The sequence below is a fragment of the Heloderma suspectum genome, chromosome 3, assembly GCF_057233095.1.
Source record: "Heloderma suspectum isolate Gila_16-S chromosome 3, 16-S_ref, whole genome shotgun sequence".
NCBI lineage: Eukaryota > Metazoa > Chordata > Lepidosauria > Squamata > Helodermatidae > Heloderma > Heloderma suspectum.
Genome location: NC_139460.1, coordinates 100,795,830 through 100,808,661, shown reverse-complemented (window position 1 = coordinate 100,808,661; position 12,832 = coordinate 100,795,830). Strand labels below are relative to the sequence as shown.

The following is a 12,832-nucleotide window of genomic DNA, read 5'->3' as shown; positions in this document are numbered from 1 at the left end:
TGGATGTGTACGCAGACACAGAGAGCGGTGCCAGATGGAGGGCGCGGAAAGGAGGCGTAGTGCTCGGTTGGCACGCAAACAAAGGCTGCGCCCAGAGGATCCAAGGGAAAAGGGGAGGGACTCTCCCTAGTCCTTAAGTTCAGGGGTCTGCTAGTAATTGTTTTTCAAACGGGGACCTACTGTTTCAACTTAGGGCATAGGTACTCTGCTGCTCAGATCTAGTTGCTACCTGTAGAGTTGTTAAGTTGTAAAAGAAGAATAAAGCTTTGAAAGGAATCCCTTTGTCTGTGTCTGGACTTGGCTACTGGATTAGACAGAGAGAGGCCTCCAAGGAGCCCTTGACAGGTAAGTCTCGTCCCGGGGGGGATCCACGGGGGTGGCGGCGGGGAGGGTGGCAGGCCGTACTGCCACAGATTTCAGGGCATTTGCACTGGCATTTGGTGTCACCGATATCCGTGGCAGAATTCTCTGACATCCCTAGGTCACCTAATTAGGGATGTACGAAAGTCACTTACCTTTCCGCAGATTACGTTGCTGGTGGCGGGGGAGGCGTTCCATCCCTCCCCCCGGAATCCTCGATGGCGGGGAGGCGATCCGTTCCTCTCCCCGGAATCCTCCACGGCCGGCTGTGCTCTGCGGCAGCTCCGCGGAGCAGCCGGCCATGCCCAGCCAGGCCAGAGCCGTCCGCAGCTGGATTTCCGGCCGCGGAGGGCTCTGGGAAAAACAACAACAAAAAACCGCGTACACAAATGGTGGCGGCTACGGCCGCTGCCATTTGTGTTCCTTATTTTTGGCCGTCTTAATCTACGTAAATATTTACGTAGACTATGACAGCAAAAATAAATGGGAACGCAAATAGCGTAGTGGGCGCTATTTGCGTCCCTTTTTGATTCGCCGTTTTAGCCTACGTAAATATTTACGTAGGCTAAAACGGTGAATCAAAAAGGGATGCAAATAGCGCCCGCTAAGCTATTTGCGTTCACCTTTATTTTCGCCTTCATAGTCTACGTAAATATTTACGTAGACTAAGATGGCCAAAAATAAGGAATGCAAATGGTGGCGGCGTAAATATTGTGACGTAAATATTTATGTAGACTATTACGGCGAAAATAAAGGGGAACGCAAATAGCACCCGTAGCCGCTGCCATTTGCATACGCGTTTTTTTTTTTTAACCCAGCCATGATAGGCTACGTAAATCTTTACGTAGCCTATTGCGTAGTTGTTGGTTTTTTTTTACAAGATTGCAAATGGTGGCGGCAGCCGGTCGGAAGACCAGCTGCCACCGCCGAAGCCACTGCTGAAGCCGCCGTCGGAGCCGCCCGGAAGATCCGCCCCAGGTAAGTCTCATCCCTGGGGGGATCCGCGGGGGGGTGTGGCAGGCCGTTCCGCCACGGAGTTCGGGGATCCGAATGCACTGGCATTCGGCCTCACCGAGATCTGTGGCGGAATTCTCTGACATCCCTAGTTACCTTGGAGTTTGAGAGGATACCACAGCCTGGAATCTTTCAATCTGCCACCTCAGTTCTCAATCACAAGAGAACATACAAGGACATCTGCCATCCCTGACCCCAGTCTCAACATTTGCACACTCTACAGACATTAACAACTTGTAGATCCATCTCATTGGATTGTTGGAAAGGAGAATCTACATGGGTGGGGCTGACATGCACAGTCATGCTACCCCTTTCATGCATATGGTGTATGTTTGCTGGTATAACAGCCCTATAGTTTTAATATTACAAATATGGACAGAGAACACAGACAAGTACATTGCCATACAAAGGGCTGTGTAAATATTTTGTTTAACGTATGTTTGATTTGGCTGAGGGGCCTAGTGGCCAGGCATCCCCTGCAGAGGATCTCCTACTGTCCAATTTCACCCCCATATTAGTTCTCTGAGAAAGTGAGTGCCTTACTTACCCTTAAATAAACTAATGGAGGGGCTTGCTCTATTAGTTTGGCGTAGGGAAAAGATGCTGCAGGGGCAAAATTGGGGAGTTGGCAGAAGGCCATGGCCCAAGGAGCAGCTATGGGGGATGGTTTTCTCCCCACCCTCTAATTTTGCCTCATATGTTCTTTTTCCCACCCGCATACAAAGTAATGGAACAGAATACTTCCTCGATTTATACAGGGCACATAAAGATGCTTCTGCTTTCTCAGGGAACAGTGTGTATGTGCATGTGTATGTGTGTGTGTGTGCACGTGTAAGTAATTTTTCAGAACCTTTGGACTGAGTCATAAAAATTACCCAAAGTTTTCCCATTTTTTTGGAAGAACCTGGGTAATTTCCAAGTTAATCTGAGAGTTTTCAAAGCTTACCTATCTCTACTGAATTCTAAATATAAAATTCTACAAAACAGCCTTCTTAGTCTAAGGATTAGTTTCACATTATATCTATTTTTTTAGATGAGTTAAATCTTCAGGTCAGAAAACAGGTGTCTTAACATAAGAGGGGGAGAGCAAGTATCTTTTTCACCTCGTGTAAACTTATTGAAAATTAATGAATATGTTCTTGTGAGCATGCTATTTCTTAATCCACAGAGTAGTCTGTGTCAAAAAAGGCAAGGTACGACCATCTACAGAGGTGGAATAAAAAGAAAGAGAAATGAAACAAATTATTATATCCAAAAGTTTTAGCACTCAGTGAAAAGCTGGAGGATACATTTGGAAATCTATAATGTATCTATGACAATGTTTGTAGAGAGCGTAGAGTGTGTGTGTTTAATTTTTTACACTGTTTTCATCCCAAGGCTTAATTCATATGGAAAGTTTGGATCATATAGATCTTTATCAAGGAGGCATAGCCATGCTCCTGAGGATCCATCTGGTATTATTTCCTCCAGGAGGACAAAGTTGCTGAACTGCTATAATTTGAATATGAACAAAAAAAGTTTAGGAGGGAAATTATTTATATTTCCTTGGTGAGAAGTACTGAAAAGAAAATTCATTTCATAATGCAGTTTCTTTGCAGATTTTTTCCATATCCAGTTGGAAGAACATGCACAGCATGAGGATGAGCAGACAAGCATTATTATAGAGTCAGACTGAAAAAGGATAAAGTCAGAGATTAGCACAAAGATAGGAGCTGATGTTGCCAAAGCCAAGGAACATAGGCTGCAAGGCTTCATCTGAGCAACAACTCACTCCTGTAACCTATTTCCACTACCAGAGAGGTGAGGATTTTTAAATTAATCCTCAAGTCTTAAGCAGCAGGAAATTGTCAAGGTGCATATATTTAATAGAAAGAACATCTGCAGATGTCTAATGGTAGATTTTTTTATTCTGCTTCCATAGGGAGAGATGGCTTTCCTACCTAATATGATGGCTGTAGCATCATAATGTCACTAGAGGCTTATTTGGCTGATAAGTTGCAATCGATATATAAAACCCAACTAGCTGGCTGCATTCCACCCTTTGGCTTACCTTCCCCCAAATGCTGCAGAGATAGCTATGAAGTTATGATAGCTAACCTGTGGAAGAGCCCATAGCTCAAGTCAAGAGCAACTCCAGTTACCAAGGATCCTAGGTAGCAGGTCTTGGAAAGATCTCTGCTGGAGTCCACAGAGAGCCTATGCCAGCCTGAGCAAAGAATACTGGCTTAGATAGATCAATGTCTGTCTGATATAAGGCAGTTTCATATTTCATGTTGCTTCCCTACTATTTCCAAGTTTCCTGCATGCAACTTAGTAACTGAGGACCTAGCGTTTGGCGTTTCAAGAAGCTTTAATTTAAAAATACGAGTAACAGATTTGAGTAGTAATACAGCAGCACTATCACCACCAGACAAAATATATTAAAATCTTCAGTTGTATCTGAAAACAAGTGGATATATTCACTCTCATAAATGCTATATTGAAAACAAAATAACAAAACAGTGCTGCTGTATCTTCTTTCATGAGACCTCGTACAGCGTAGTTGCTAACAGTATGAGCAAGTCAAATCTCAGTTCATCCATGAAATCTCTTACAGCACAATCTTATACATGTCTACTCATAAGTAAGCCCTACTGAGTTTAATAAGGCTTACCCCCAGGTGTGTAAGTATAGGAGTGCAGCCTCAGTGACTTTAAGCAATCCACTATCTTTGAGCCTCACCCACCCACCATGCGTCTTTTAAGACTATATGGATAACACTGACCTACCTTAAATGGTTGCAAGTATTGCTGGGACTTAGAGGTTTAAACACAGTATTAGTCTAAACATCAGTTGCTCTCTGTGTATATGTATGCATGTGTATGTGAACCATGAGAGTGGTCTCTTCAGTGCCAAAGAGGTTGGAAGTCTGTATTGAAACCTATAAGCCTTACCCCTGACTCCTTTCTAATTTCAGCCAAATAATATCCCCCACCGCCTTCCAAAATCAGAAGTCAACACAAAAAGTAAGGAGGCTTGTCCCCCTATATTTTGAGCACTGGGTCGTTGCCTTCATGCTCTGCTGTGGCTTCCCATAAGCATCTGGCTAGTCACTGTTGGAAACTGGATGCTGAAATAAACTTTATAGTGTAAAGATTTTATGACCATACTTCAGAACTTTCCAAAGTGTTTTTACCCATCTTTCTAAAATGTTGGTACTCCAGCTGTGGAATTGCCCTACCCATAGAAGCATGACTAGTGTCAACACTACAACCCTTTTGTTATTTGCCCAGGCACTTTAAGTGTTGGTCTGTTAGTTGCTCTGTTGTTCTTACTGTTTTGAAATTGATTTTGATTTGTTTTTCTTGTTACGTTATTGTACTACATTTTGGCATGATTATCTGTAAGAATGAATGGTAGTATAAAAATATTTTAATAAATAATAAATAAAAGATCACAGGCAGAACCCACAGTCATACCTATAAAATTAATGTGACTTGGCCTTGTTCACTTACCAAGAGACAATTAGGAAATGTACGATTGACATCAAACTATACTGCTTCTAGGGACATTGTGTGAAGCCTTCTTATAGCCTCCTTCATCCCACAGACTCCGGGTAGCTAAATGATGCCTTCTCAGCATTACTGGTGACAGGGGGCTAGCTGTGCCTCCCTCCCAGCAGCTATTTGCCAACCTGGCATGCAAAAGGCAAGACTATGTCTCTTGTTTTTATGTATCTAGGTCTTGCTTCTGTAAATGATTCTGCTTCCAGGTGGATGTCTCCAGCACTACCAGCTGAAAGGCAATGTGCAGCTATTCAGTCTTTCCCAGCTTAACACATTATTTTGTAGTAAGAAGAAAGATGGAAAAAGTGGTGGGAAGACACACAAGGGTTACAAATGGAAGACGGCAATGTCTAGACCCCTATACACTTCTGTGAACGAGGAAGGGTGATTGCACAATAAAAGCCTCATCTGGAAGCACCCAAAATCTGCACATGCAAATGTAAGAAGTTGACAATCTTAGTGATGGTTAAATGGCCACAGGAATATGCACATGTGGCACCAGATGGCAACTGTACAGGCAGTGGTTAATTGGTAGAAAATAAGTTACCAGGACTCAATTCTATCTGGAAATATGACATACTGATGCACTCTGTGCTGGCTCAGGGGCACTTTCAATTATTCTTCATTTATTCCAGGGCTGAGCCTTGGCATTTAGCCATGAATAAAATAAAGAATGACAGGACTCTGCTCTGCTAATATTTTTCTTTTCTCAGGCCTTCAAATTACTGCAAACCTCTACAATTATTAGCTTCAGGAAAAATGGGATTATTTGTACATTATACAGTAGAGACAAGATGTGATCTAGGGAGGTCTTCAGAATTTCATATGAACATTTTAAAAAGTAGGCAGGCTAGCGGCATGTAGAGGATGAAAAAAAAAAGTAGGATTTTTTTTAAACAATGTAGGCACTTCTTCTCTATAGTGACACACATATGATAAATTGTTTATTTTCTCTTGATAGCTAGCACTACCTGGACTGAATGGGCTTTGTAATCAAAGGTAAGTTCTATAACACAGAGTTTAAAAAAAATCATTTGGAGAACAAGCAAAAGTAATCTTAGCTGTTGGACTGATTTAGCTTATCTGTATGGGATGAACTTCATAAAAATGTTTAAGCAATCCCTGCAGAATGCAACAGCTAGTAAAAGATTATAATGCAATTTTCACAAGGGTGACAGTAGCTCAAGATGGCCAAGAGTGGAAGATGCATTCTAACAGGTTGTACAATGTTGGCATTTATATTTTTCCAAGTGGCACCTGCAACGAAGTGTTGCAATGTATCTCCACCCACTAAAAGTGTTCTTATTCAGACTCCCAGTCAGTTTGGAATAGGAGCCTTGTTCAGGCCTCTCTATGCCCTTAAGACTAAAAACTCATAGGACATTGCTGGGCAAGTTTGTGTTTTTTTCAGAGTACTTTTAAAAAGTCACACACATCCAAGGCATTGTATAATCAGAGATAAGTATGATGGTTGGGTGGAGAGCCCCACCACTGGGTGCAGTGCTTCTGCCTTGATTAGATCTAGTCTATCCTGAGCAAGGCTTGGGGAATGGAATCTGTCCTGTTGAGCCTGTTTGTTATCCCCAGAGTCATCTTCCCCTCTTTTGTCTGTTTTGTCTAAGATTGAGCCCAAAATCTGTGTTCTTTTGTGTCCTTTCTAAAGACCCTATAAGAACTCAGGGCTTCAACACTCAGTGTTCCTGGCTCCAAACAAGTTGTTGGGCCCTCACCTCTCCACTGAAACGACTTGCCCAAATCTGGTACCTGACCTTCCCAAGAGGTTTGGTATCATACACACCTGTTGTGTGACAAGCCCAATTTTCCTGGCTATGTCTGTTGGTTCTCACTCCCTTCGCTGACATCACTTTAATTCTTGGAAACCAGGGTTCTGCCCAAGAGCCTCCTTAACCCTCCTTCCCAGAACACCCATTCTGCCAGCCTAGGTCCCCACTCTAGGTGAAGCAGCAACCAACTTGCAGCCTTTCTTGACACTTCCTTTTTCACCACAACTGCAGCAGTTTCTCCACATGGTTTTTAGTAAGGTTTTTAGTAAGGCCCCAACAGGAGAGCCAGTGTGGTGTAGTGGTGAGAGTGTTGGACTGGGAGCCGGCAGATCCGGGTTCTAGTCCCACTTGGCTATGAAAGTTCACTGGGTGACTTTGAGCCAGTCACAGACTCTCAGCCCAACCTACTTCACAGGGTTGTCATGAGGACAAAATGGAGAGGAGGAGGATAATGTAAGCTGCCTTGGGTTCCTTGCAAGAGGAAAAAAGGTGGGATATATGCAATAAATAATAAATAAATAAATCCCTGGAGAGATTTTTTCAGGCCCTAAACAAATTGTAGCCTCCACCCCTGTACCCACTTTCCTATTGTGTGCTTGTGTGAGTATATGTAAGAACTTGTTCTATTTTTGGGACCAGCTTTTTGTTGGAAGCCCAGCCAATTTAACTGATGTGAGTGCTCTGACATCAGCTGCCCCAAATGTTAGATCCTGCCTTTACCATGGTGACTGTGCACAAAGACTAGCCTCTGTGTACCACCTGCAGATCAGGATAAACCCCCGTAAGTTCTTTTTGTTTCTCTGACCTTGCAATCTTCTTTCCCAATCTTCTTTTCTTTGTCTTTCTATTTACCAGATAGCATTATGGCCCCAGTTTGACTAGTCCCAGCTTCTACAACTTCCTTGGAACCACAGTCTAGTCCTTTCAAACCTGGACTCATCATGCATGTCCACAGCCCAATCTTCCATACGCAGCACTCCCCAGTTTAGTCTCCAAGCGGGCATTTAAGCTAATTTTTCCACAACTCAAACCCTGTGCACGGATGTCTGTACTATTCATTTTGTGTTCTCCTCTGTATGCTTAATATGCCTAGGACTGTTTGTCTTATATGAACTGACTGAGTCCATATTAGAATTTGTATGTGCCTTATTACCGCAACAAATTAATTCCCTATGATTGATCATTTGTACATTTTAATTGTTGTGTAATAAATAAAACCCAATGTACTTTTCAAATAGACCTGTGTGCATGTGTGTGTGTCATTGGGACACAGGACACCTTGACACACTATGGCCAAAGTTCAAAGGTCCCTTAGGTAGATGAATCTTGGAATGTTTGTACAGTTGTATACATGTCAGGAGAGGACATCTGGTAACATGGAATACCTGGCTATCTTCATACAACATTAATATGGGGGTAGTACTTCAGCTGTATGAACATTTCTAAAGGTTTTTTTTTTCAATATATGCATTTTAAAATGCATTTTGAACTGAGAACTGAGCTGGAACATTTAGGAAGTGCAAAAGCTGGCAGGTAACTTCAGGTGTAGCTATATAGAACTTCTATCATGATGAAATATTTGGATGTTATCCACTGGCCTTAGAACTAATTTCTTGGACCTGCTTGGCTTAGTATGACAAGATATATCTGAGGAAACCACCTAGAACCCCACCTAACCATGGGACAGGAGACAGACTATTTGGAAGTTATGGCTCAGCATTTCTTTGAGTTCCTAGGAGGTGACAGTAGCTGTAGCTTAATGACTGGGAAGCCAGTTGATAGCCCATTAACACCAGTGGTGGACACAGAAACTCCAAACCGAATTTGCTGGGAATATATAGTGCATAAAGGTAGTGTTTTTGTCCTTCACATAGTTTGAAGCATGAATGTGCAGTGGGTCCCAACTTTGTGCATCCTGTCCTAGGGGAGACAAGGTAATAGAAGCAACATTAAGCAGGAGGATCAGAAAAAGCAGAGAAAAGACAGCACTGTTGCATAAGGGATGGAAGGGTAGTGACTCTTGTTCAGAGTTGGTAGCTCAGAGTAGAAATACTTGGGAATTTGATCTTTCTGAACTCTGATACAATCTGACCTCCTGGACTAATCTGCACCTCCTAGACTACTGTGTGTATTGGAACTTAGTTATCTGTAGGTTTTGCACTTCCCAAATGTTTTGAATCAGTTCTCAGCTCAAAATGTGTTTTAAAATGTATATATTGAGAAAAAAATGTTTAGCAATGCACATTTGAAAGAATGTTTTAAAATATGTATTTAAATGTGAATTTGTGAGCAGATTTTTTTTTAAATTTACAGATTAATGCAGAAAGGGGATGGGACAAATTTATGAGCAAGCAGGTGTGAAGGTGACACCAGAAACAGACTGATTCGTTGATTCCTACCTCTGAGTAGTTTGCTTGTTATCCAAGAGGGAGATCCATTCATATGATTGCTGAGAAGAATGGGAAATAGTGAAAGGGAATAGAATTGTGCCTACAATTCTATTTACTTTCTTTCTTGCTATCCAACCTAGCAATATTTACTTTCTAAGATATGATAACTACATAAGATAACTGCATAAGATAACTAATGTTATCTTATGTAGCCCCTAAGATAACTACATAAACAGCAGGGACACAGTAATTAAGCCACTGAATATAGCTTATGTGAAGCATGATCTGCTTAGGATGAGGTTTAGGGATTCTTGTTAGAATGTCTAAAACCATCACCTTCAGCACACAATACTTCACAAAGGGTACGATATTTGTTTAAAGGAACATGACAACTAGGAATCACAAGGCAGAAAGGTAGCTAACAGCCAGCCTGTTTCTTTGGCAGCCGGACAAGTGTAAATGCAGAAATAAACAAGAGCAGTTTTGGGAAACTGTGTGGAAAACTACCTGGATTCAACAAAGCTGGAGGAAAGCAGGACACTCACTAAGCTAAGTGGTCCACAAGTGGTAATGTCTATGGTAGTAAAGTATGGTACAACCAACAGGGGCTGTAGGTGGCATTACCTGGAAATCTACTTCACACCTACTCCATTCACATAAATAAATGGTGAGTTGAACTGTACCAGGTGGCTATCCTGTCTATTGTTTGTGCCAATCTCCCCAGAGATTGTAACAGAAAGAGTTATAACCAGCCCCAGGCTGTCTTAATAGCTGTTGTATCATATTCCTTAATAAAGTCGTAGGCTCCCCCTTATTTTGTTGTGCCCCTATTTATTTTCTTCTCCCTGCAAAGTGAAACTGTTTAACCACAATGCAGAAACTTTAATGGCTGGTGGCTGTTGTCAATTAATCAACTACATAAATATGTAGCTGTACCTGTCAAAACGAAGTGGCTTGATACTGCCAGTAGTGAAACACTGAAGACAACATTGCTGAGGCTTCTGAAGCAACTATTTTGTGATTTATGAACTCATAAAGTGATCTGTCACTGAAAATGAGGAACTGATGAGTTGAAAAAGAAAACAAACAAACAAACAAACAAACTTGAGCATCAAGAAGAAAATGAGGAAAAAGCACAGAAACAATCAAATATGCAAGAAATACATCTATCAGTGTGGTCCTGTGTTCAGCATAAACAATTTATGTTGCTGTGGAACATAAAATCATGTCCAAATTCAGAAAATGGTCTGAGATAATGTTTGCTTTCTGTACAGGCCAGAAGCTTACAGCAACTTCTTTGAGTACTTTAAGACCAATATCAAAGAAATACTTTCTATTATGAAAATAGGTCTACAGCAGAAGTGATGCATAGGCTGAATAGAATTTAAAATGTACATTTTCTGTATTTCTGAACAGCACTCAATAGTCTTGAACTACCGATATGCAAGATATGTGAACATCATATAAGATAAATATAAAATGCTGCTTGACATGGCAATAATGACTCTAACTGAAAAACTTGCAAATAAAATATCATTTATTTGTTCACATTTAACATGGTAATGTATTTTTAAAAACTCTTAGTGCTTTTTAGATCTTACACTGCTGGTGGTTTTTACTTTGGTTTATTCAATTGTCGTTTTAAACTTTAGGGCTTTACATTATGTTTTACCGTGTTTCGATATTGTTTGGTTTTATGCTTTACTTTGTTAACTGCCCAAAGAGCTTCAGCTTAGGCTGTGGAGAATAAATATATTATGAGAAAAAAACTTTAAAAACGTAGAGTGTCTAGTATTATAAAGCTCTTGCTACCCATGTTCGTGATAGACTGTAAACCAGGAGGAAGACATGTTTTTATGGGATCCTAAGGGCATTAAGTAGATACATAAAAAGTCTCTCTCCAGAAATAAAAAGCTTGAGTGAAAGTAAAAGTTGAATAAACTATAAAGGTTAAATGTGTGGCACAGGAAATGTCCCATTTGTTCTGAACAAAATTCTGGATGCACTTTTCATTCATGAATTGGCCATCCAACTAGCAGCACTACATAATGGGCCAGTTCGCATGACATAACAACCCACCATGGGTTGATTTACCCACGAGCAGCTGCGGCACGTGCCATCTGCCATTTTGAATATGCAAGCCCTGGCCAGGGGTTGCTGTGGCTTGTTGTGCCATGTGAATCCGGTCAGCAAGGGTTATTTGAGGGTTAAACAACACCTTGCATAGCCCTAAACAGGCCGTGGGTTATGTGAAGATTGTTTAACCCTCAAATAAACCTTGCCGCCCAGGTTTGCATGACACAAGCCATGGCAACCCCAGGTCAGAGCTTGCATAGTCCTAAGGGTGGATGGTATGTGTTGTGGTACCCCGAGGGTTAATTAACCCACGGTGGGCTGCCATGTCATCCAAACCAGGTCAGTGTATATCAGATTGAAGTCAGCCCCCTAATATGTCTATTCAACTATCGATTTTACATAAGTTATTTTAGTTTGACAAGAGAAAGAGGCAGCTTTGTATACCTGATCACAGCTGCTACAACTTAATTAGGCAGTGAAAACACCACATGAGCCATGGTAGTGTGACTAGCATTTTTGGAAGGAACTAGGATCTGCCTGGGGGTTGGGGGGTTCCACTTCAAAAATGCTTTTCTCCCCCTTTCCCGCCTCAGATTCTGGGTGGGATGGATTTTTGGAGCAATATCTTTTAATATTGTTTTTCTTTCTTACTATCAAGCAGAGAAATAACTTGCCACAAAAGCAATGGTAGCTGAACAGACATAAAAAATGAAACAAAGGACCAATACACATTCATATCATTACAATTGCAGGCTTTTCACTGGATTCTAAATGTATGACACTATGCTGCCTTTTAACACCAAGGAATCTATCTTCACAATTCTTGCTGTTGCATGTAGTATATTTCTCTATGCTCTTGATGGAAATGGAGGGCAGACTTGAAATACTCAGTATGAATCAGTATGATCCAAAAGAGTGGAATTGTTATAGTTGTTTCAAGGCAAGCTAAGATAATTAGCCCCAAGTAGTTAATCGTAATGTTTTAATACTTACTTGATGTAGTAGGGCACTTTGTTTGGCGATATTGCCCTCTCCCAGGGGCCCTGGACAGAAGCTGTTAACAAAAAACAAAACAAAAACGAAACATAAAATCAAATAAAAGAGACATGTAGGTCAAGTTCAAAGCAAACAGGAAAGACAACATTAACCTCTGGAATTACAATTTTACACTTGGCCACACTGATATAGGTCTGTTTGCTCAGTTGCCCACGAAGGCAAGGAGGATTAACCTGCTGTTTGGAAATTTCTGCTCTAATCTGAGTGAAATTGAACTCATTCAGCTGCAAAGATAAATGTAAAACCCTCTTCAACTACTAAACTTAGAGAAAAGATAAGAAACTGAAGAAGCACACTGCCTGCCTTGTGGTAAACACTTTCAGGGTTCCTGTGGCCACCACTTTCTGCTGCTTTGTCTTCCATATTTTCTTCTTAGTTGGTTAATTTGTTCTTGAACAAAATTACACCCTGGTTTACATCTAAATATGGAAAGACTTACCAGTTCACCATTTCCTTTTGACACTGTTTTCATAAGGAACAATTCCATTTTTTATTCCATTGTTAAATGGAAGGTCCAAAGTTTTGCTAGTTTAGTCTATTGCAGCAAAAATAATGAAGAGTCTTGTAACACCTTATTAAAGACTAACAAATGTATTTTGTCATAAAC

General features: G+C 41.0%; 1 protein-coding gene across 1 annotated transcript in view; it reads right to left on the bottom strand.

Moving 5' to 3' along the window:
- The window catches only part of DMD (dystrophin), a 1,907,270-nt gene that overhangs the window by 199,497 nt on the left and 1,694,941 nt on the right, over positions 1–12,832 (bottom strand). Inside the window, exon 61 of the mRNA XM_084843968.1 lies at positions 12,163–12,223. Coding sequence (XP_084700094.1) covers positions 12,163–12,223 — 61 coding nt within the window. The remainder of the gene's footprint in view (positions 1–12,162; positions 12,224–12,832) is intronic.